The sequence below is a fragment of the Amphiura filiformis genome, chromosome 20, assembly GCF_039555335.1.
Source record: "Amphiura filiformis chromosome 20, Afil_fr2py, whole genome shotgun sequence".
Classification (NCBI taxonomy): Eukaryota; Metazoa; Echinodermata; class Ophiuroidea; order Amphilepidida; family Amphiuridae; genus Amphiura; species Amphiura filiformis.
In genome coordinates, this window is record NC_092647.1 from 19,960,083 (window position 1) to 19,986,250 (window position 26,168).

The 26,168-nt window shown below is 36.0% G+C and overlaps 2 protein-coding genes across 2 annotated transcripts; both read right to left on the reverse strand.

Moving 5' to 3' along the window:
• Window positions 1-2,862: 2,862 nt before the first annotated feature.
• On the reverse strand, window positions 2,863-11,470 carry LOC140142194 (uncharacterized). Its single transcript, XM_072164160.1, has 8 exons — window positions 11,006-11,470; window positions 8,947-9,062; window positions 8,609-8,697; window positions 7,644-8,176; window positions 7,002-7,225; window positions 6,567-6,631; window positions 3,466-3,480; window positions 2,863-3,150 (listed from the first exon to the last, which is right to left on the reverse strand). The coding sequence occupies exons 2-8, from the start codon at window positions 9,051-9,053 to the stop codon at window positions 2,930-2,932; spliced, it is 1,254 nt and encodes a 417-aa protein (XP_072020261.1). The 5' UTR covers window positions 9,054-9,062; window positions 11,006-11,470; the 3' UTR covers window positions 2,863-2,929.
• Window positions 11,471-11,560: 90 nt separating this feature from the next.
• On the reverse strand, window positions 11,561-25,204 carry LOC140141902 (uncharacterized). Its single transcript, XM_072163779.1, has 7 exons — window positions 24,860-25,204; window positions 23,017-23,129; window positions 20,523-20,608; window positions 16,391-16,814; window positions 15,419-15,568; window positions 15,240-15,307; window positions 11,561-14,871 (listed from the first exon to the last, which is right to left on the reverse strand). The coding sequence occupies exons 2-7, from the start codon at window positions 23,115-23,117 to the stop codon at window positions 14,297-14,299; spliced, it is 1,404 nt and encodes a 467-aa protein (XP_072019880.1). The 5' UTR covers window positions 23,118-23,129; window positions 24,860-25,204; the 3' UTR covers window positions 11,561-14,296.
• Between the last annotated feature and the right edge of the window lie 964 nt (window positions 25,205-26,168).

Genomic DNA, 26,168 nt, shown 5'->3' on the forward strand with positions numbered 1-26,168 from the left:
GATTCTTCAGGTTTTGAAGAAAATCCTTAACACATCCAGGCACCATTAAACGCGGTAGAAAGTGGAGACAATCTACAGACGAGATTCTTCAGGTTTTGAAGAAAATCCTTAACACATCCAAGCACCATAAAACGCGGTAGAAAGTGGAGACAATCTACAGACGAGATTCTTCAGGTTTTGAAGAAAATCCTTAACACATCCAGGCACCATTAAACGCAGTAGAAAGTGGAGACAATCTACCGACGAGATTCTTCAGGTTTCAAGAAACTCCGTAACACATCCAGGCACCATTAACGCAGTAGAAAGTGGAGACAATCTACAGACGAGATTCTTCAGGTTTTGAAGAAAATCCTTAACACATCCAAGCACCATTAAACGCAGTAGAAAGTGGAGACAATCTACCGACGAGATTCTTCAGGTTTCAAGAAACTCCGTAACACATTCAAACACCATAAAACGCAGTAGAAAGTGGAGACAATCTACCGACGAGATTCTTCAGGTTTCAAGAAACTCCGTAACACATTCAAACACCATAAAACGCAGTAGAAAGTGGAGACAATCTACAGACGAGATTCTTCAGGTTTTGAAGAAAATCCTTAACACATCCAAGCACCATAAAACGCGTAGAAAGTGGAGACAATCTACCGACGAGATTCTTCAGGTTTTGAAGAAAATCCATAACACATCCAAGCACCATAAAACGAAGTAGAAAGTGGAGACAATCTACAGACGAGATTCTTCAGGTTTTGAAGAAACTCCATACAAAGCATTCATTCCCCTTCTATAAAACGCAGTAGAAAGTGGAGACAATCTACTAATGATATTCTTCAAGATTTCAAGAAATTCCATACAAAGCCTCTATTTTTAAGCATAAAGCAGCATATTTGGACATACCATTTTATTGGAGTATCTTTAACCATATTTAGTTACTGAATCACCCTTCCAGCTTTTGGGAGGGTGGGTGGGATTTTTTGGTCCATCAAGATCGAAGGAACAATTGCAAGTGCCTCACTAGGAGAACTATGGACATAACAAAGGAATTAAAAAATAAGACGGGAGACCTGAATGGCTGCACACCACTAAAGTGACAGCTGACTGGACAGAAAAACTGAGCTTGTTGCTATAACAACATAACAACAACCCCTAAATTAAAACTGACTTGACCAGGAGACCAAACACTTTAAGTGTACTTGAGAATGCTCAAGTGGGAATAAGAGGATAAGCCTCTACACCTAGATGCACATGACAGCCTAATGTCCCCTGCTGCTGAGACAATCTAGTTTTTAAAAGATTTGCAACTTTAAAAAACGGAATTACATAAAGCACATGAGGAAATATTGCTGGACATTTCCTGCAAGGAAAAGCAGGCCCGTACACAGGGGGGTGCAACGCACCCCTTAAATTTGAAAAAGTATACAAAAAGTCCCAAAATTTCAGAATAATTTTGATTTTTTTGAAATTTTATGGCAAATTATTACAAATTGATAGGTTTGATATTTAACAGAACTTGAAGTAAATTTAATAAATCTAATGATAGGCCTATTTACTTTCAGTGTATTTAGCTGGGAGGAAATGCCGTATTCAAGATATACATTTTTTCCCCAAAACACCAAAAAAATTTAGAGTTTTTTAATAATTTCAAAAAATCTAAATTACTATACATCATTTCTCGTATTGAGAATGCAATTCGATATGTCTAATGTGCTCTAATGTCCCACAAAAAATACTGTGCAAACGTTGCTATCCGATCCCTTAATGGATCAAATGTACACATTTAATAGCATTAATTAGTTAAAAACACATTTAAATACATTGGGAGTTGCAGCATATTGTACCAGTTTGGTTAATATTTTATTTCAAAAAATAACATGATGACATAAATAACATAGCAATTTAATGAATAAATGTTATGATATGATCAATGAACTTACACACACATGAAAATGGCATAATTTATTTATTTAGGTTATTTCATTTAAAGTCCACACTGCCTCTGTGGAAGATTTTGGGAATATCTTCCACTGGGGGAGTATGAATTTTAAATGGAATGATCACTTAATAGGCAGTTACATTTGAATTTCATACATTCAACCCGAATCTTCCACAGAGGGAGAGTGAGTTTCAAATAGAGTTGGTTAATATGCTAATTCCATTCCACACTCCTCCTGTGGTAGATTGTCCAAATCTTCCACAGGGGAGTGAGGACTTTAAATGGAACAGCCAAAATATCATGAAAGAAAATCAGTAAGCTTAAGTGATAACTGCTGAGCTAGTGAAGGTTATAAATGTCACTTAAAAGTGGACCAAGTTGCCATAATGATCTTTGGTCTGAGTGCATCAGATCATACAGGGATGTAAGTTTCCGGTTGGTTTTATGGATTTCTGTTTTTTCCCGAATCCGGATTTTCCCGGGAAAAAAGAATAAAAACAGCTACTTACATCCCTGGATCATATCACATACACACATTGTCTACTTGGAAAATTTGGCATACTGGTACCTTGCTGATACAGACACTCTGTTATATCATCACATAAAATACGGGGTCAGGCAATGCTATGCAGCTTGCTTAGAGAATGAGGTGCCATTTTCATGGTGTGATTAAATCAGAACTATATTTTGATATTTACACAAGGTATGCCGTACAGTAACAAAAATTGCAGAAGTTTTTATAATTGAAGTGTATCAGGCTAACAAAATAGATGTCTCCCCCACCCACTTTTCAAGATGGATTGATGCCCCTGATATACACCATACACCAGTGGTGTGCGCAAAGGGGGGGGGGCATTGTTGGTCATTCGGGGAAATATGTCGCTTACACTCTAATCAGACTCCATTTGGGGAACTGAACAACCTGGCCCCCCACTTTCAATGTGCTGCGCATGCCACTGCCATACACTAGCTAAGCTGGCCCTCAGAGACCTTCCTCCTCTAATTTTTGCCCAATCTTTGATTCCTTTGATTAATAACTCGCTGGTTTCCATATACCCCCTCTGTATCTTGAGATGGGTTTCCTTGAGGAAGAGGAGGAGGAGGAGGATTTACTGATGATGCATTTGGTATTGGTCTGCATTCAACATATCCATCATCTCCTGAAGACGACAGGACTGAAGATTGAGTCTCGTTAGCAACGGTGACCTGAGATTTGAGGTCTGGAATGCATGAAAAGAACAAAAACAATAATTATTTAGTGAATTTGTTGTCCGATATAATAGTGATCATTGGGAGATTATGCAGTTACAAAAAGTTGTGAAAACAAAACACATATTTTTTACTAAATTAGACAAGTGTTTAATTTTTTACCCTCATTTAGAAATCCAAGTTTCCACACAAAACACAGAAGTACAAGAGGGATGTATGCATGCACTCATATGTTTGAGGCTTTCAATTGTTTTCATCTTATTCGACTGTGGAGCAGGCAACTACACATTTTCTCCATAAAAGCATCAGAGGCCCTGGGTACTTACCAGTAGGCTGTGCTTGTTAGTCTAGCCGAGCGGCGGCTAGACTCCTGTTTCTGGGCGATTTCTTTCTTCTTCTTCTTCTTCTTCTTCTTCTGTCAACATTTAACATAATTTGCTCTAGCTCCTTTATTATTTGACCGATTATGACCAAACTTGGGCACAAGCTCCACTACCCCAGCCTTTACATTTGACCAGACCCCTTTGGGGTCAAACGTCATGCATGAGTAATTTTGGCTAAAAATGTGATTTTTACCAAAATGCTTCTTCTCCTACAGATTACATGGTACAGTTATGAGATTTATACATTGACCTTGGCTATAGCCGGGGCCTATGGGGTCCTCACAGATTTGGGGTCAAAGGTCATTAAGGGGGTATTTCCGCACATAACCAAATACCTTCAAAATGCTTCTTTTCCTACAGATTCTATGGTACAGAGATGCGACTGACACATATGCATTGACATTAGTTGGTGTCTATGGGGTCCTCACAGATTTTGAGTTCAAGGTCAAACAGGGGACAAAATGGTTGATTACTGAAAATCACTTTAAAATTCAATATTTTCTGCATATTACGTGCTGTGATCATCAGAATAATGCCAAAAGGGCTCTAGCATTATGTTCATATACGATTGTAATCAGATTTGGCTTAAACATGGAGGAGGGGTCTGTTTTGGGGTCAAAAGGGGTAAAATTCTAAAGTTTGTCCAATTTAAATGAAAATTAGTATATGTGATCTTGATATGATTCAAAATATATTGGAGGTCATTTCAAGGTCACCAGAGGTCAACGAAAGGTCAAAAGGGGTCAAATTCTAATATTTGTCCAATTTAGATGAAAATTAGTATATGTGATCTTGATATGATTCAAAATATATTGGAGGTCATTTCAAGGTCACCAGAGGTCAACTAAAGGTCAAAAGGGGTCAAATTACAAAATTTATTCAATTTGAATGAAAATTAGTATATGTTATGTGGATATGATGCAAAATGTGGTGAAGGTCATTTCAAGGTCATCAGATGTCATTTCAAGGTCACGGCTAGACTTCGCAGCCTTACTAAGGATGCAATATATCTAGTTTCTTCTTCTTCTTCTTCTTCTTCTTCTTCTTCTTCTTCTTCTTCTTCTGTCAACATTTAACATAATTTGCTCTAGCTCCTTTATTATTTGACCGATTATGACCAAACTTGGGCACAAGCTCCACTACCCCAGCTTTTACATATGACATGACCCATTTGGAGTCAAACGTCACGCATGAGTAATTTTGGCTAAAATGTGATTTTTACCAAAAATGCTTCTTCTCCTACAGATTACATGGTAGAGTATCGAGATTTGGACATTTACCTTGGCTATAGCCGGGGCCTATGGGGTCCTCACAGATTTGGGGTCAAAGGTCATTAAGGGGTATTTCCGCACATAACCAAATACCTTCAAAATGCTTCTTTTCCTACAGATTCTATGGTACAGAGATGCGACTGACACATATGCATTGACATTAGTTGGTGTCTATGGGGTCCTCACAGATTTTGAGTTCAAGGTCAAACAGGGGACAAAAATGGTTGATTACTGAAAATCACTTTAAAATTCAATATTTTCTGCATATTACGTGCTGTGATCATCAGAATAATGCCAAAAGGGCTCTAGCATTATGTTCATATCGATTGTAATCAGATTTGGCTTAAACATGGAGGAGGGTCTGTTTTGGGGTCAAAAGGGTAAAATTCTAAAGTTTGTCCAATTTAAATGTAAATTAGTATATGTGATCTTGATATGATTCAAAATATATTGGAGGTCATTTCAAGGTCACCAGAGGTCAACGAAAGGTCAAAAGGGGTCAAATTCTAATATTTGTCCAATTTAGATGAAAATTAGTATATGTGATCTTGATATGATTCAAAATATATTGGAGGTCATTTCAAGGTCACCAGAGGTCAACTAAAGGTCAAAAGGGGTCAAATTACAAAGTTTATTCAATTTGAATGAAAATTAGTATATGTTATGTGGATATGATGCAAAATGTGGTGAAGGTCATTTCAAGGTCATCAGATGTCATTTCAAGGTCACGGCTAGACTTCGCAGCCTTACTAAGGATGCAATATATCTAGTTCTTCTTCTTCTTCTTTCTGTCAACATTTAACATAATTTGCTCTAGCTCCTTTATTATTTGACCGATTATGACCAAACTTGGGCACAAGCTCCACTACCCCAGCCTTTACATTTGACATGACCCATTTGGGGTCAAACGTCATGCATGAGTAATTTGGGCTAAAAATGTGATTTTTACCAAAAATGCTTCTTCTCCTACAGATTACGTGGTACAGTAATGAGATCTATACATTGACCTTGGCTATAGCCGGGGCCTATGGGGTCCTCACAGATTTGGGGTCAAAGGTCATTAAGGTGGTATTTCCGCACATAACCAAATACCTTCAAAATGCTTCTTTTCCTACAGATTCTATGGTACAGAGATGCGACTGACACATATGCATTGACATTAGTTGGTGTCTATGGGGTCCTCACAGATTTTGAGTTCAAGGTCATACAGGGGACAAAAATGGTTGATTACTGAAAATCACTTTAAAATTCAATATTTTCTGCATATTACGTGCTGTGATCATCCGAATAATGCCAAAAGGGCTCTAGCATTATGTTCATATACGATTGTAATCAGATTTGGCTTAAACATGGAGGAGGGGTCTGTTTTGGGGTCAAAAGGGGTAAAATTCTAAAATTTGTCCGATTGAAATGAAAATTAGTATATGTGATCTTGATATGATTCAAAATATATTGGAGGTCATTTCAAGGTCACCAGAGGTCAACCAAAGGTCAAAAGGGGTCAAGTTCTAAAGTTTGTCCAATTTAAATGAAAATTAGTGTATGTGATCTTGATATGATTCAAAATATAATGGATGTCATTTCAAGGTCACCAGAGGTCAACCAAAGGTCAAAAGGGGTCAAATTGCAAAGTTTGTTCAATTTGAATGGAAATTAGTCTACGTTATGTGGATATGATGCAAAATATGTGGTGAAGGTCATTTCCAGGTCATCAGAGGTCATTTCAAGGTCACGGCTAGACTTCGCAGCCTTACTAAGGATGCAATATATCTAGTTTTCTGTTGTTTTTAAGATCAGTCATTTTTTCATAATCTTCTTTATCTGAATCTTTTCTGCTTCTACAGATAAAATAAGACAGGTATATCACTATGTGCAAGGTATCTCTATGTGAGTTTGAATTTGTAATAAGGCTACAACAACTTTGTTTCCAGCAGGCCGTGTGCATTTCATTTTTTTGGGAGCATTTTTTTATTCAATTCAAAATGAATGACAAAATATTGCAATAGATTTTTTGTTCTCATTCATTTTAATTTCTGAACAGGTACGTATTCATCATAGGGCAGCATGACTACATTTAGATATGGCCCAGAATTGGTCTTGTTTGTTTCCTACACTCAATGGCTGATGAAATTATTATGTAGGGCTGTATAGAGTCTGAATTCTTATTTTATTATATTTCTATGTTTATTTTTCTTGTTTTTTATTTACCTTCTTTCTTGTTGATCTTGGTTGATATCCGGTTTCTTTTCATCCTGTTTATGACATAGATAGTAAACAAGTAAAGCAATCGCTATGATGACCAGAATTGTTGCACCAATAGATGCACCAATAACAACACTTTGCGTACTATCACTAGTACCTGGAACCTGAAATTGAAAGTTTGTAAACCATCTAATAAAACATTGTTCTGGTTTCAACAGAATTAGCTTATACTTAAAGTAAATGTTTTAATTCTTCCATGGTCTGGCTTATTTGCTGGGGATTATCGATCGTGTAGAAGAGGCAAGGTTGATGTCATAACCGCTGATCAGTGACCACTCGACTGTTTGAGGTCATTTAGTAGACTTTCTTACCAGTTGTTTTGTTATTCTAACAAAAAATTGCCCTTTTGAAAAGTGAACTTCAACGTATGTGGTGTGAAAATTCAATGCCACCAGCTGCAATCGGTTTTTGTGGCATTCCCGTTTTTTCTGATCACTAAAAACTGGAAGGGTAATGATACAGCGCACTGGCTTGGGTGATCACGGTGAGGATGTGCTTTGTTATCAGTTTGAAAAACAAAATGGCTGAAAGCTTCTTTATTCATGTCATAGGTGATTGATATAATGAATAAAATTAAAAAATACTCACCTTCATTTGATGGTCTATGGTTTGACGCAATCGAGTGGTAGCCATAGTAACAGGTGATACCGATTGCGTTGCTTCCATAGATGGTAACATTGGTTTACTCTTAGTAAAAGATGATGGCGAAGTGTGTACTTTCATAGCTTGGGTTGATGGTGATGGAGTATTAACACTCGCTGATGTAGATCTAGATGTAGGTAATGAAGTCTGTGCTTTCGTAGTTTTAGTTGATGGTGTAGTAACACTCACTGATGTGCACTTACAATACAGGCCATAGCAACTCTGTTGTACCACATGTCCATCATCTGTAGTGCATATTCCATTTCTCAGCTCTACTTCCCTGCTAACATCAGAGGTGAAACATGCTATTGACTCATACATTTTATCTTGAAGCTGGCAACAGCTCCAATGGTTATCTTGGCAAGTTGTAAAACTATCATAAGTGGTAAATGATGTATAGCTGTTTGTTGCACATCTAGCAAGAGGTCCTACATCACATCCATGAATTTGTGGAGAAAAGTTTCCTGGTATAAATGATACTATAAACATGAAAAGAGTAAGTAATTGAGACAAGTTAGTTAGGTATCAATAAATAATGCTTTTTTTTCAAGTACATACTAAATTTTTAGCTATCAGTGTTCCCCACAAAGGAGTACATATATTTCCTTTTTGGCCCCCACACATGTGTGGGACTTCCACTTATGTTATCATCCAGATGATTGTTTGGTTGTTTGTATTTTTGTTTGTATCTTTGTTTCTTTGTTTGTTTGGCTGTCTGGGCAGAAGCAAATTCATTAAACCACTGTGCAGTTCTAACGCAATAACCGATCAACTTCATTATTATGTTTTCAGGGTTATTAAGATGATTTTCTGATTCAGCAAATCACTAAGTCAAATCAGTCAGTAGTACCTATACGTATAAAGGTTGGAAGATAAAAATAGGTTAGAAAAGAGAAGGGCCAGACAATTACCTTGCTCTGGGTACTGTGGACATTCAGGGTCAGGGCTGATCAAGCTGGCGGGGTCTGGGGCGGCGCCTGTTTTCTGGCAAACACATTCACTGAAATAATAAATTGAATGCAATAGGATTATGTAAAAATTGTCATTGGTTATTATGGAGGGGAAAGCATCACAACACAGTCATACCTTAGCAAGTCTTTGAAAATAAGACAACAATTTTACAGGATTGTAAAAACATGTTTAAGTGCTGTATTTGTGACAAAATCTGCTATTTTTAATAAAATGATGGAATACATCATTAAATTCAAACAATTGAAGTATTAGTTAATCATTATGTGGTTTAACTTACCAGTTATAATTGCTATCCTGTGCATAATTCCCTTGAAGTAGTAATAACACCGGTAACCATGATAACATGGAGTGCATGATCAGTTTGTCTTGATAGAATGCCATCATTTCCTTGCTCTGTTGAATTCAAACAAAATGACTTTATGATACACAGCTATATATGTTTCATGTACCCAATGATTGAAAATCCCAATATCAATTGGAAAATGGATGTGAAAGTCAGCACCATTAGTTTTACAGATTGGGACTCCCACTTTAGTCCAGGGAAGAAGGTTTTGAAATGAAGTCCTTGGAAGAAACCTTTGGTTTGACAAAAACACCCACACTTTAACCTCAAAAGCTCTCAGAAAATTAGTGCACGAAAAAATTTGCCATATTGAAGCAAGACTGGTGGAATATTGTTCAAAAGCGGAATAAAAATGTGCGCAAAATTTGGCACTTTTGGGGCTAAAATGGCCAAATATGAGGTTAAGATTTGGATCTAAGTCACCTTTGTTTTTTTCTCCAACTATAACATCGCAAAATCAATCTAAGTGGCTCAACACAATGCCTAAGTGTTGGCAATTCCAATTATGAAATAAAAATCAAACAAATTGTCGCTCAAATGCAAAAAAAAAGTTGTTGATGTATTTGAAAATTAGAGATAAATAAAGATGATTTCCAAGTTGTATAAAATCATAAAGAACATCAAAAATAGGCTTAATGTAGATGATTATTTAAGCGAAACTAACATTTAATTGTCCATTATTAATAAAAATCATGTGATTTAAATCACAATTTAAATCATGATTAATTCAACATCAAGCAACCCTGTCTTACCTTGACAATATGTCACAATTTTCCATGTTCAGCATGAAAAGAAAGGTTTTTTTAACCTTTTTCTACTGTAAAATTGTATATATTCCTTGATTCAGCACACTATAAACAGCAATGTAGGGTTTCAAATACAACAATGTATAAAACATACATTTTCCTGCAGCTGTCATATAGGTAAGGCCCGGCAAAAAACGTGATCTCGCTTTTCACGCCGTGATTCTCGCTATTAACCAACTATCTCGCTTTTAAAAAAAGTTTCCAAGCAGTGCACTTACTATAAAAATGTTGCTTTATGCCATAAAAGTTCGCCGAATTCCATTAAAATGCAGTTCAGACTTCGCCAAAGTTCAGAATTCAACAGAATTGCAAGCACATGGTCGAGTGAAAAAGCCATGCTTTACTCAATAAAAATGGACATTTCATTTCAAATGAGTTCAAGTTTAGGCCAAATATCATTATATTTATTGAATTACTGGAATATTTTGACTATAAAACATAATTCAAGGTCAAATTTTTGCTTTTCTCGCTTTTCAACATTTTGGATCTCGTTTTTTACTTCAAAAAATTGCGTTTTTTGCCGGGGCCTACATATAGGCCTATAGGTTTGCTATCTACTGAAGATTTGACTTTGCTATCTACTGAAGATAAGGCTATGGACCACCATAATCTTGTTGGACTACCTAAATCTTGGTAAATTAACAAAAAACTGTTTTATTTAAAAACTATATTGTTTTATAATTCAAACACTATACTTACTTTATACATTATATGATATGATATGATTGTGCATTTTACAGCAGCTGCCGTATATAGGTTTGCTATCTACTGAATATAAGGCTATGGACCACCATATATCTTGGTGAACTATGGTGCCTAAATCTAAGTAGATTGTAAGACTACCTGATATTTGCCTGTAAATACTTGCAAATACATTGTATAATATACATAGTAAAATGATAGCATATAATTATGTTACAAAAACATGGAGCTATATACACCAATCCGAGAAGCGTTTACTGTATTTGGCCCTCTATTGACGGCAACACAGATGTACCAGAGCGGGAGATTTAATTCGTAATTCAATACTCATGATTGTGTATTGAATATCACTATTGTGTACAATTCTCGGGTACAATTCTGTATAGCACACAATAAATAATGGATGGAACCCCCGACCTCGGGACACCGCAGTTTTACATCGGGGACACCGCAGTAATGGCGAAGTCGGATAGGTGTATACTTACATTATTCCTTCTGTTGCAGCTGATCTGGTTCTGCAGGAACAGAATTGCATGTATGCACCACCAGATAAACTAAAAAAGGGCAGTCATGGTTATAGCATGAGTCATGGGCACTTCTTTACCAAGTCCGGGTTTATTTATGCCCTATTTAATCTTAACCATACCTTTAAGATATATTCTGATCCCTGGATATTACTATGTTTGCCATGCCATATAACACTATTCATTACATGTGAACTCTTTACCAGGCCATTGTGTTAAAAAAATAGTGTCTTTTTATGTATTTGTTTGTTTGTTTGTTCATTCAAATACACATTGTTGATTGGTCCATAGGCAGTGGCGTCCGCAGGTTTTCAAAAGTTGGGGGCCACAGGTCTTGAACCCCCAACTGCTCAAATATGTAAATTCCAAATATTCATCGGACTGGGTGCAATTTCTGTAACTTACCAGCGAAAGTGGGGAGACGCAGCCCTGACCCCCCCTTTGCACATGCCACTGGGGGGGGGGGGTACATTATTTCCACCTGGTCCATTACTTTCACATACTAATACTCCGGGGGGGGGGGGGGGTCACTCCCATTGTTGCCTGTACACCATCCACGATAATCAACTTTTGAAAAGCACCCTAAACAAGGATTTAACCCTTGGCTAAAACGATACCCTAAACAGGTAACACACGCCTGTTTTCACGCCCTAAACTGGAATTTTATTCCTTACATCAAATTTCATACCCTTTCCGCATATTTGCCATTGCAATTTTGCTACCCTTTTCCCCGATTTTTCATGTTTTTGACACCCTAAACATGATATGCGCGTATCGTGTATACCCACAAAAAAAATACCCTTTTTACGCGTTTTTATTATCGTGGATGGTGTGCAGGCCACAATGGGAGTGACCCCCCGGGCTAATACTACATCTCACTGTATTTATTGTAAACGTTTTGAAAAAAAAATCAGGATTTAAGGGATCAATTAGTAACCTGAGAGCACATCAGACACACCAAATTGCATGCTGAATGAGGAATGTCCTGATGATATCAAATCATTTTGATTTTGTTTGGTTGAAATTTGCGATATAATACAAATTTCATGGCAATTTATTAAACATTTATATTTTGACATTTAAAAGATTTAACGCTATCTGATCCCTTAAAGGGCCCTCTTCAGAATGTTTGCTTCATATCAGTTCTCTATTTCCCTCCCTTTTTACCTCAGCTTAGATATTTCTTTCAAAACTTAGTGCCACACACACCTTCAGAACAAAATAATGGAGGAAAGTTCCCAGACAGACAGACACACTGACAGACAAAAAATCAAACAAACAGAAAAGTACACTTTGAATGTGAAAGTTATTATCAATCACTCTTACTGAATAGTTGACCTTGATGTCTGTATAAAATATAAATCCGCAATACATAAACAGTCCTGTCCAAAACTCACTGAGCTATAACAAAAATTAAATGTGCAAATTTTGAAGCATGATTATATTTAGCACTATACTTTGGGTTCTGTTGCTATTAGTATACTATCCAGAGAGGTCGCACTAAGCGCTCAGTTGAATGACTCGCGCTATGCGCTTGGTTGCTTGCATTATGTGCTCGCTAAGTATATAAGGGCCACAAACTGTGGCTAGATTATATTGTGAAGATTTCTAGACTTTTAAGTCTAAAAACTGCAATTTGAACTTTCTAGAAGCATGAATTTTCATACCATGTTAATGTTCACAGTTGTTCTCTTCTAAACTTGTATGAAAATTAGTGTGTAAGTCTATTTAAAAAAACTTTAAAGAAAGCATGACAGACAGTCAGCTTCTAGATGAAATGAGATACAGGGTGTCCCAAAAAACAGAGGCCCCTCATTGCGCCCTATTTTTTTCCTATTTCTGAAAAGTTGATCAGATATATTTTGGTATGTAAATAAAACCCGAATCGTTAGCTTTAATAAACCAAAACAATTATATCAATCGACTCATAACTTTTGAAGATATGCTCTTTTAAAGAACTGTTACCGTTTTTCACTCTGTCCACGGAGAAGGTTTGGCTACTTCAAAGATTAAAAAGGAGTACACACACCATGCATGAATATCAAACATTCATCAATGATAACTTTATAAAATAACTTTATTTATGGAATGGGCTTTACCTGTGGGTTTATGGGCAATGGATTTTGTTAATAGTGTCATTAATTTGTGGGTAAAATGGATGCTGAATGTTTCTTACTTTGTTGTTTCTTGCTTTCTTTTTTTATTTACAACATAAGTCATTTCTCTTTTTAGGATAAAAGGTAGCCCCAAAAGGCTGTTTGGTTTGTCTTTGGTTCTTCTGAAGTGAGTTTACTGTGCTGCTCTGCCCTCTACCTGGTTGCCTCCTTGGCGAATACAGGTTTCAGCCCTGGTCCTCATTGCATCAATTGCGTTGCGTACCATCCTTGTGCGCCGGATACTTGCGAACGCATTCAGTATTACGTTTGCGAAGATCTTGGATTTTGCAACAAAGGAAAAAAATCAAGTGGTGTGAGGTATGGTGATCGTGCAGGCCACTCCACAGCATGATCCATCCCAACCACTCTGTTTGCTATCCGTGAACAGAGTGAAAAACAGGTACTTTTATTCAAAAGAGCATATCTTCAAAAGTTGTGAGCCGATTGAAATTATTATTCTTTACATACCAAAATGAATTTAGTCAACTTTTCAGAAATAGGAGAAAAAGAGGGCGCAATGAGGGGCCTCTTTTTTGGGACACCCTGTATCAGTCCATATAATAAGAGTGGATATTCACAATCCGCAATACATTTGTACTCAACCAATCTTGTGGTTTATTGTTAATATCATCTGTGTAAATAGATTATTTTTAACATCATCTATGTATTTTCATTTACTTGGTTGTGCTATATTGAATTAATATATGTGACATGATCAAGGGGAATTAGTCATATGTCGGCAATTTTCAATTAGAAGGTTTTTACATCATTTTCTGGCAGTTTATGAATGCTACATTTTGATGCAAACCCCATCAAAAAATCTGGTTACCAAGTTATGAGCAATTTATCAATGGCTGAAAACAATATAAAACAAAAGAATTTGAACACTGTTTTTGCCAATATCTCAAAAGCAATATTAGCGACATCCGACTCATTCCTCTTGATCATGTCACATATTTGTTGTATATTCTTATTTAATTCTTATTTAACATGAGCTGATTAGCCTAATCAATAGTCATGCCACTGCTACATGTAGTACAAATGCCAGTTCTACAGTTGCATATAAACCAACAGCATCATCATCATTTTAAGGTGATTAAGGTGCATCAACATCAACATAGTCACTTGACTTAGCTTTACTTTTACCATCATTGTCATCACCATTGGTAGCTGAATCTGGAGCATCAACATCAACATAATCAGAAGAGTTTGATTTCTTCTTAGCATCAGCACTGGATGCATCAACATCCATAGTATCATCTGATGTCTTAGTAGAAGGGTCCAAAATGAAATAATCCTTGTTTTGAAACTGATTTTCTTCAATCTCATCATCATCATCATGAGATGGATTTGATGGGTCTAATGTGAAGTAGTCTCTTTCTTCATCACCTGTTGTGGCATCCGGAGTTCCTTGACTCACATAGTCCTCATCTAAGTTCTCATCCTTCTCCTCAATCTTGAGTGTTAAATTCCTGTCAGGTAAAGTAGGAGGCTCTGTGTATTTATCTGGATCAGCGTATTCACTGGAACCAAAGTCTTGGTTAGGTTTCTTGAGAGATTTGTATTGATGGGCACTTGATGATTGATCAGGCTTTTCCAGAGTTTGATAACTGTGTGGGCCAGTTTTGTCGTCCAGAGTGCTACTGTAGGCTGGGTTTACTGTACCTGTAGCTGGAAAAAGGAAAATGGATACTTTGAAAAAGTTTATGCATATATATTAGCCTAACACAAGCTCTGTGATGGGACTCTGGCTGATATGATCCAAGATATTCCAGCTGCTCGCTTGCGAACGGGGCGAGTTCTAGTATTAGCCCTGTATGTAATGACTTGTACTTGTAAAATCTATGTTTTCTGACCGACAGTTTGTGGGCAGTCATGTAGCTTGATATCTATTTAGGCTTGGAGAAATTTAAACATATTGTTGTTGCTTGATATCTATTTTGGCTTGCAGTAATTTAATCATTTTTTTGATATTGTTGTTGTGTTGTTTTTGTGATTGTGGTGGGGTGGTGATGGCAGTGGTGGTGGTTAAAGCATACCTTGTAATGTCCTTTCTCCTGCATATGTGTGATCAGTTATTTCTGCATATTCTTCCAAGTCATCGTTTCTGTGGAAAGTAACAGTAAGTCCATATCATATATTAGCAGTTGCTGTAGCAGTAGCTCATGCCAATTTGCAAAACTTGGTTTAATTGTTTTCATCAATGTGCCACACTTACCTCGTAGGCATTTCCAGAACATTTAGTCTGCTCTCTGCTCTTTTCCTTCCTTCTTTTCTACCTTGGATCCGACAGTAAATTAGCAAACCAACAACTATTGCTAATATAACACATATTCCAACACCAGCCCCTACTCCAATTGCGAAGTTGCTGAATAAGGCAAAAACAAAATACAGGTATTACACTTAGACCATCAAAAATTATATACTTAGTTCTCCGAGTTGATAATAGGATGAACAAATTTTAATCTTTACCCAGAGCAGCGAGCAAACATCAAGTTAAAAAAACCCAAAACAACCAACGCATCTGGCTTGAATTGAACTGGTGACCTTCACAGTACTAGCATCACACGTACTCGAACCAATTGAGCCACAGAGGCACACTGGAGAAGAGTGAAAGATTTATATTGATAGGTGTTAGGTTCAAATGGTGTTTGCCGCATTCCTATCAGAAAGCATCAGAACTGTCTATTTTTTATAAGAAATATACAAAGTCACATAGGGAGGAAAATTATATACTTATTTCTTTGGGTTGATAGGATGAACAAATTTTAATCTTTACCCAGAGCAGCCAGCGCACATAAATGCTGAAAAAAAAGTGCATCTGGCCGGATTGGATCTGGCAACCTTCGCAATAGCATGACACTCTTAGTCTCTAACCAATCCACAGAGGTACACTGTAGAAGAGCGGAAGATTAAATCTATAGGTGTTAGGTTTGAATGATGTTCTTCTGGCCCCCAGGGATGGGAACTATCACTTTACCTGGGTTAGGGGCAAGGACTTGACCAGGGATGTACAAGAAAAGAGTGCCCCGCCCTGCACTTAAACGGGACTGTAATACGTTTGTAACAGTTTCCAAAATTTAAATTACATCCTTGGGTAAGTGGCCTCTATCCCTAGTTCCTGGGGGCCAGGATTGAAATTGATTTGTGCATTAGAATGGTCCGAATATTTTTCAGATTGTATACATACCTTGTTTGGCTTGAAGATGATTTTATACTATCAGATGATTCTGTTGATAATTGTTTGGTTGGACTGGTTGAACTAGATGGTACCTCAGTGGTAGAACTCCTATATTCATTGCAAACACAGCTCCTGAGTATTGCAGGAGCACAGAAACTTTGACATCTATCAGGTCCCCTTAAACAAAGTTCTGAACATTCAGAGTGGTATCCAACCCTACAGTTCAATGTGTTATCATCAAAGTCTCCAAACCAGCAGCACTCTTGTAAATCAATTGAACACCAATATTGGTTATAACTCTGGTCCTGGACCTGGTCACACCACGGAATACCAAAGTTATGAAACCATGAATTGCCAAAGTCATCAAACCATGGACTGTTGTAACTTTGATAGTAATAACATTCATCTGGTATTGGTTGGATCCTAAATGTAACTGTAAAATAATGATTTGATATTTTTAGGTGATGTGAAGCAAAATATGTGAACTCTTTTAAATTTTCATATAATAAATAAATAAATATATAAATTTGGGATTTATATAGCGCCTTTTTCCAGCTAGATCTTGAAGGATTCAAAGCGCTGTAATTTCACTGCCATGGTGAATCATCACAATCAGATCGCATCATCTAGGCCAGTTGCAGCCGAACCTGGCGCAGACCTATCCGCACTTAGATTGTAACATCCACCAATTATCTGTGCAGCTCCCCAAATTCCATTGGGTGACGGAAGTTTTTGATAACCAAACAACTAATTTTTTTTAAAGCAGGAGGAAACCGGAGATCCTGGGGAAAACCTGCGAGAGAGAGCATGGAATCGGGATAAACCAAATGCACATACAGTCCTTGGGCACGGCCGGGCTTGAACCGGGAAATCAGTGGTGCAAGGCGAGGAACTACCGCTGCGCCAACTCGCTCTCGCTCTAGACAGAAATTCTAGGAACACTGACTAGCATATGGGATACAATCAGATCCAATTAGACCAAAAGATGGCAATAATGAACAGGCAAAAATAATGAGCAAAAAACAATAAATAGCTTAAGAAAGTAGATATAAAAAGTTCATAATTTTGCGACTGAGTATGCCAGGGACCAGTGGCATAGCCAGGTTTTCGGAACTGGGGGCGGGGCACACACTTGTCAATGTACCGATGGAAATATTTTTTGCCAATGAAGTTGTGAATTGTTGACCCCAATTTGTTTAATAATAATAATAATAATAATATTTATTTGAATTACTTGCAAAGTACAGAAATAACATCAAATAACGGAACAAATGTTTACACTTTCTAAATAAATTCAGGATGAGTGAATGGGGTTAAGCCCAAACACATAAGTGCCCACTCATCCTGCACATGAATACATAATTAAGAGAAAAAAAAATACATAAGTCATGACATGAAATACCGCAGTAGTCATTTAAGCTTGTTTAAGGGTAGACGAGGTATTGTTGGTCGAAGCAACCTAAAAATCGATTTTCATTATCTAGATCAATATATTATTGAAAATTAACACCTTGATGTTTTGCCAAAGTTCATTCTACAAATCATATACTCTGCAAACTTGCTTAATTTATTGTTGTTAATTAGTTATGTACGTTTTACAAAAGTGTTGTTGTTTCAGCTTTCTTCACAACGTAACTCAAGAACCGCAGCACCTATAAAAGTATATCTGTGATATTTTAATTCTTCTACACGCTCACTATGAATTGAGCAATGCAATTTTTGCCAAAGTTCACTACCATTTGTAAGATGCTGTGAACTACCAAATCACAACAGTTTAAAATAATTAATAACCTTAAGGGATCTAAAATGAGCGTTTATTGCGTTTTGACAGTATTTTTTGTGGCACATGAGAGCACCTCAGACCTATAGAATTGTATTCTGAATACGAAGCATGTCTTTCTGATATCAAATAATTTTCATTTTTTGAAAATCACAATATATATTGATATTTTTAGAATTTTTGATATATAACAGTCCTCGAAGTAAATTATATAAATCTAATGATATATTCTTAAAGTGTATGTAGCAGGGAGGAAAAGCCGACGGTCAATTGAAAATTTTGACCTTTCATATTGAAGATATGGATTTTTTCCCAAAAAGACCTAATTTTTTTGGTGTTTTGGGGAATAAAATCCATATCTTCAATACGAAAGGTCAAAATTTTCAATTGATCGTCGGCTTTTCAACCCACCTACATACACTTTATATAAATCATCAGATTTATAAAGTTTACTTCAAGTACTGTTAAATATCAAAAATATCAATTTTTAATGATTTGCCATAAAATGTGTATTAAATTGCGAATTTCAAAAATTATTTGATATCAGAATGACATTCTTCGTATTTAGAATGCAATTCGATATGTCTGATGTGCTCTAATGTCACAAAATAAATACTGTCCAAACGTTCATACCCCAGCCCTTAAGTAAAAAGATCTTACATGATGCAAGTTAGAGGGAATTTCACCCCAAAGACATTGTAGGGAAAAAACATAGAATTAAAGTAGGGGGGAGTTTTCGCAGTTTGGTGCAACAACCTAGAATTATCCAGAATACTTCAATGAACCAGGGAACCCAAAGACACAGGCCTGATCTCATTGACTATTTTTTAAATCCAAGAGCCAATCTTTGACACTTAAAAACATCTTCAAGCTTAATCAAATTAAAATACACAAGCCTCTCAGAATATGAAGGACAATCTTCAAAATCAATTTCAGGAAAATCTTTGTAAACCAAAGTATGGATGTGTGTCCTGAACTCGCCACCCTTAGCGTTACATGTCAAATATTATGAATTTTTACACCAACCGGGTTTCTAATTAGATTATCTCGACAATCATCAACCCTAAACTAGCAAAAGTATACATTTTGGAAAGCTGAAGGCATAAGCAATTCAAATATACACATTTCAACTCATTATACAGGGTGACCTGCAAGTTATACAGGGTGAAAAAAAAATGATAAAAAATGGGTCACTCAATGCATTGCTTATTACCAACTTACAGTAATAAACTGGAAGTAAACAACATTCATTTGTTTAGAGGATATGGAGAGTCAACTGACTTTGGAAGAAACCAAAATCACAGCTGTTTGGTAATCTAGGAATATAAGGTGTCCCAAAGTATGTTAGATTTTGTTACAATTCAACATATTTTGAACCTAAACATTTTCCCCCTAACCCACACAGAAAAAATATGTCCATATTTAGATTCCTCGTCAAATTTCCCTTCAGAAAATCTATACTTTGACTATGATAGGATAAGTAATTAAAATTGTACAGTAACTTTAAGATTTTGAAGACATCTGCATTACTTACTACAGTGTTTAATATGACAACGGGTAGTTTTGTATGGAAAAGTTTGTATTTTCTAGACTAAACCAATCATAAATTATTAAAAACAATTAGTAGAATTGTTTAGCTGTAAGGCCATGGGTGTTTTAGATGCTAAATAGAGTCCAAATCCAATTTACAGCCTTTACAGAAGCAGATTACGCACTAAAAATACCAATCCCATAGAGTTTGTGTGTACCACATCCCCCACCACCACATCCCCACCACCGCCACCCTGCCCATTCTGAATTCTATGAAGCACAGTGTCAGTATTAAAAAGAATTTAAAAAATGAGACCACAAGCATGACAATACCTTCTTGCTTGACAGAGATATCATCATTTGTTTTGAGTAGACTTTGGCAAAATGTAACGTCGCCACCTTTTTTTGGTGGCGAGCTCAAGACACACGACCATATGTGTGATTTTCCTCTGCATTTTTTTTGCCCAGTGCACTCAAGAATCTAACAAAATTGGGGGGAGCAAAATTTAACAGGTTCATTGTAATAGGGTTTATTTTTCCCCATGTGCTTGATTTTTCTTGGGAGGTGGAAATAGCGAAAATGTGTGTTTTGGCTTATTATTATAATAACTATATTAATAACTGCAATTCATATAAAAATATAAATGTGACCAATGGCTTCCTTGACTCATTTCCTAAAGATCAACTACAGAAATAAACTCTATTGTAAAAGCAAAATGACCAAATCAGAAAAACCTGACGACTATGGCACGCTGTAAAGAGTTTTTCCCCTAAAACTTCTTTCAAACTTTGATGATGAGCATACCCATCAAGAATGAGGGTGAAAGTTACCTAGTTTTGGTTGCTTTGGTAGTGTACATTCAGTAGGAATTGTCCGTCCATCAGCAGGATTTGGCAGCCTTTCACAATTACAAGTACTGAAAGTAATGATACATTAGAATTTTTTAATGTCATGCCACAAAAGATAACATTGCTCCAAAATTTTAGCACCCCTGTCCTTTTTCTCCACCTTTTGCAATGGTTGTATTGCCATTTTTGTTGTGAACTGTGGAAACCAGTATAGCGCGAGCACAACAAATCAAGGGGTCCAATTTAATTTTTCTGGACCCTTTGGTATGTGCAAAAGCCACATTTAAGGGTTCGATGAGAATTTAAGGAGTCCATCTGTCCGAAATTCTAAACTTCTGAACTTGTCAAATATTCCAGTGAAATTATTAGTGTTGTTGGCCTATGGTGATTCAAAAGATTTACTGATCTTTTTATTTTTTAATTTTTATTTGATGAATTATGCCTCCGTGCATCATGAAATTAAGGAGTCCATACAGTTTTTATTGGACCCTTTGCTCACTTTCAACTTGAGATTTAAGGAGTCCAAAATGGGCAAAATCCAAAAATAAGGAGTCCCTGGACGCGCAAACTCCTTAAATGCGATCCCTGGTGGAAACATGTTGCCGTAGTTATTAGTTACCAGCATATTTCATGTGGAATATGAATAATTATAAATTATAAATTATTACCGATTCCAAAAAATACAGCACTACTTTTTTTGGATTAATATTACCCTGTTTTGCCAAATAAAACATAGCTAATTTAGTAGTTCTTTGGCAGTGCAAGTCAACTTTTAATTTTCAGTTAAATTTTGGAAATAAGGGCCAAAAATGTGCATTTTTGATGCATTTTTTGTATGCTGTGGGCAATCAAGCCTAAAGAATTGTACAAACTCTAATTTCAAGTTATGCATTCTAATTTTTGGAAAACATATTTTGAAATCCTTTTCATAACCAAAGATAACATAAAATATTACAAATATGAGCCAACTCTTTGACTTAGTATTATGTGACTTATAATTGTAAGAAAACATGCAAAATTGCATGCTTTTGGCCCATTTTCCCTCAAATTGCAAAAATATTAAAATTTGACTTTAATTGTCAGTTAGAACTTGTCAGTTAGAAGGATGAGGATTTAACTATTATTCATTAGGCAAAACAAGATAATATTTTGTAATATATAAAAATTGTAAAAAATCCAAAAAAATTAGTGCTATATTTGTCTGGATTTGAGAGTAAAGAAATGTACTGTACATGTGATCAAATATTTTCCCCCCACATTAACGGGTAAAGGGAGGAGGTGGGAATTAGTGAAAACTTTTTATAATTTTTCATTACTCAGGCAAAAAAAAAAGGCTTTTCTCATGTCCCCTGTGCGCATTGGATTTCTGATGGTGAAAACTTTAAAAATAAAAGTTAATTTCACAATTTTTATTTTATTTTCAAAAAATTAAGACAAATTGCCATTGGCAAAACATAATGGGCCCAAAACCGTGAGTTTTCAAGGGGGTAACCCCCCTGAACACCAGATTTATTGATAAAATAGAAAAACAAAAAAATGCATACCGCATTAGATTTCAAACTCCCATGGGACATAAGACAAATCTATTTTTATTTATGGCCTCATAAATGCAATACATATATGATGTGATCAAGCAAAATCAGTTGGAAGTCGGAATTTTAGATATGGTCAAACAAAGGAAATATTTCTTCTCTTTCCTACTGTCATGGGAACTCTTCAACTGCTCACATCTTTGGAACAATTCGTCCAATAGTGTTTTCTGCAAAATGTAGCTTTGTAAATGCTTTATCAAAGTAGATTTCAGACTGATTTTGCTTGATCACATATGGAAATAAATTTTATTATTTAAGCAAAATTACAAAAACTGAAAAAAGATGGCCTGAAGGCTCTGACTCATCTCAGAGACCAAACATCACCCATATTATGGACCAGAATAATGTTAAAGTTTCATCTTTATGCCTGTGCCTCAGTGTAGTTAGTTTGGGACTACAATCCAGGAAAAAAAGGTCGGCACACTTTGCCTGTCTTTTGGTATATCTCTGCCCCCGCTCCCCCAATTCAATGTTGGACCAAGCCATGTTGTCAACAGATCTGTGAGACCCTCCAACATTGAAAGATGGGGATCGTGGAAGGGTGAGATATAGGGGGAGTCTGTACTTCACATAATTATATTGCATGCATGTTTCACTCGCTTCTCCAATTTTGATAGGGCACACATTTAGTGCAAGTGTGTCAACTATTTTTTGAAATTTTTACCAGATATGCCTCTGAGTTGACACAGGGCAATAATTCTGCACACACTGGGAAATTGTGGGTTTGCCCCCTACCTTATTCTCCTCATACACCCTTGAAAGAAGTGTCTTCATTAAGTAATTTTTCCTTCTTCATATTTCCATGTTTACTGTTTTGACATTTCTTTCTGGCACTGAATTGGGCAGAAATGTAGTATGTTTGTTGTAAAATTAAGATATCTTACCACTCTAAGTAGTCTTCACACGATACTAAATAGAAGAAAGCAGTCACAAATATAGCTGTAATATAGCCTACATGCCAGAATATATCCAGAAAGTTTGCCATGATGAAGAAATTCTACCTGGGGAGAAATATTTATTAAAATAGTTATTTAATATAACTTCCTCTTTCTTGTATAGCAATGTCAAGTTGCACTGTGACCCATTCCTGTAAAACCTTAACTTTGAGACTAGACATGTATCAAATTTCTATCAATTTTGTATAATTTTTTTTTATTGTGGACTTTTTTTGCAGGTGGAGGGGTGTGAACCTCCCCTACAGAAAATTGATTGCATGCAAAGAGTAGTCTTTACCCCTCCTAATAATTGATTTTAAATATTTCTTATTTTGTGGGAATGGGTCACAAATGTGAGTGGACACTATGAGTGAGCCGTAAACTCGGCAAATTGTATTCTGAGATACAGTGCAAAATGTGCCGCAAGTTGTATTCATAGGTGTCTCAATTAGGCGCGACATGTTTCTCATTTGATATCGTTTAAATCAATCAATAATCCTATTGCTGAAGAGGATAATAATCTTCTACATATAAAATCATTAAATAGCTCTAGTCTTTGTTTGCTTTGGCTAAATCCTGTTCAAGTGGTGCGTTACAATTGCATTGTATTTTGACTGGGTATGTATAACCAACAATTAACAATGAGAGAACATTCCTTTACCTCGTTGACTCAGGGATGATTTGAAATGACCGCCAATTATGACTTTATTACCAGCAATGTGGAAAAAGAGACACATATAGAACCAAAAAGGGTACCATTTTGATAAAGAAGCAGAGTTCAACAAACCATAACCCCGCTTCTGGATATCGTTTGAAGTCAAATGATATACTAGTTTAAAGCTTATGATATATATTTTCTAAACACAAAATAAAACAAAATTAACCTGGGGCCGAGTTTACGTCTGATTCGTAGTGTCCAGTCACAAATTATTCACAACCTGTATCACTTGCAGATCAACGTGGGGGAAGTTTCAATTTCTATGCACACAATACATTAAAAGTATTATTACAATAGTTATGCTGTGCAATTCAATACAAGAATAACATAAATGTTTTAATTGGATTGTATTCAAATTTTAAGGTGGGAATATTATTGATTCTAATTGAAAACATTGCATGGTCTAATCGAGAGAATTGAACCTTGGTACTTAGTTTCTAAATTACCCCATTTCAACTGGGAAAATTTAAAAAAATTAATTTCACTGAGGCACCAGGCACTCAAGAATATATATACTATTCAAATTTATGACAAAAAAAAAGCAAGTTAAAGGGTTTTTGTTTTCCAGTCATCATGCATTTACGGTTTAACAATGAATTTCAAGAAAAAAATAGGTGTGGTCTTTTGCACCATGTTTGTATTGCTTCAAGCTTTAATTGAGTTCAAAAAGGGTACATTTTTGGTCAAAAACTTACTTTGGGGTACAATATAGTGCACTATAAATTAAAATGTTTACGTTGCCCCTGGCCCCTTACAGTATCATCACTTTCATTTCTTTTACTCCGTAATGTACATTCGTTATTAATTCTTATTCAAAATGTCATAATTTCAATGAGAATTATTTTTATTTTCTATAAGTCATAAGTTTTCATATATATGTATGACTTTGTTCAATGCTGAATCAAATTACAGCTAGCATTTAGTTAAATTAATGAAATTGAAGAAAGGGTCAGAGAGAAAAATCAAATAATTTGGTTTACATGTGCCATGTGCAAATTGTCTTATTAGAAAATGCACTACTTTGTATATATTGAAGGTTGAGTACATTATTATTTGAAAAATAATCTGAATGACCTACCTGTTTTTAATCCATTTCAATTCCATTCTGAAGTTGCAATACAACTGGTAACACTGTATAACAGGCTAGCATAGATTGGTATCATAGAATTATTGACCATAGCTTATTAAATAGTATATACGGTACACTTCTGTGAAATAGAATTTCTTCAACTAAGAAGTATAAACAGCTTGTTGTTCCACCTTAAACTTGACAATGTTTCCAATCAACCATTCATATTCATATCCATATTCAAAGATACTTCCGCCTGCTTTATAGATATTGACCATTGTAATAAAACATCAGGTAAGTTTTGCTGTAACCAAACATTATTTCAATACCTGTACACAAACACATGGATACAGACCAGTGATCATGGACAAATTATTGTGTAAGAATTAAAAATCTAAAATTCACTGAGTTGAAAAGGTCACCAAATTCAATGGTAAATTACAAGGACCAGTGATTTTTTAAATTTCATATTGGAGGCTGAGCATGTGCAACTTTTGAGGTTTCTGTACAGTGGCGTAGCATAAGGCACCCTATGGGGCATCAGCACTGATTGAGGAAGCACTGGGTCCGATTGAGGGGGCATCAATGTAATTTTTTCGGTATTTTATCTATGGAATTTGTCAAACTTTTTGGGGTTTTTTTTTCTGTGGAACTTGTCAACTTTGGCAAATTTGTCAATCTTTGGGAGGGGGTTTATATGCCCACATGCCTTTATTACACAACACCACTGCCTCTGAGCATAGGCGTAGATCCGGAACGGGGGATGGGGGATAAATCCCCCCCAATATTTTGCCAGGAGTGATGGTCCATACAATCATCCCCCAATGTTGAGACCTGTATGTGGGTTTCTGACCAAATTAACCATATAATTATTTGGCCATTTTAGCCCTAAAATTGCAAATTTTTGTGCGCTTCGCGCGAATTTATTCCACTTTTGCACCATATTTCATCAATTTAGCTTCAAAATGCGCATTTGTACATTAAGCTTAATCTGTCACCAAAAAGTGCTGGATTCACTATACTTCAAGACATTTCTTCCAACTCCATCCCCCCAAATGTCAAAAAGAAATTTATGCCACTGCCTCTGAGGAATATGTTTTAATATATTTTATTTGATAAGTAAAACTATATCATAAAGAGAGTTTTAAAAGGCATACAAACGAGGGTATTAGATATTAGGAGTTATTATCTAGTCTCTTAACTACAGGGGACTTTTTGGGTCAAAAAAGGGGACTTTTTTTGGCCTTTGACATTTTTTTTGGTAGGGGGGGGGGGTGCATCACACCCCTGCACCCCCTGTGTGTATGTAAGGGA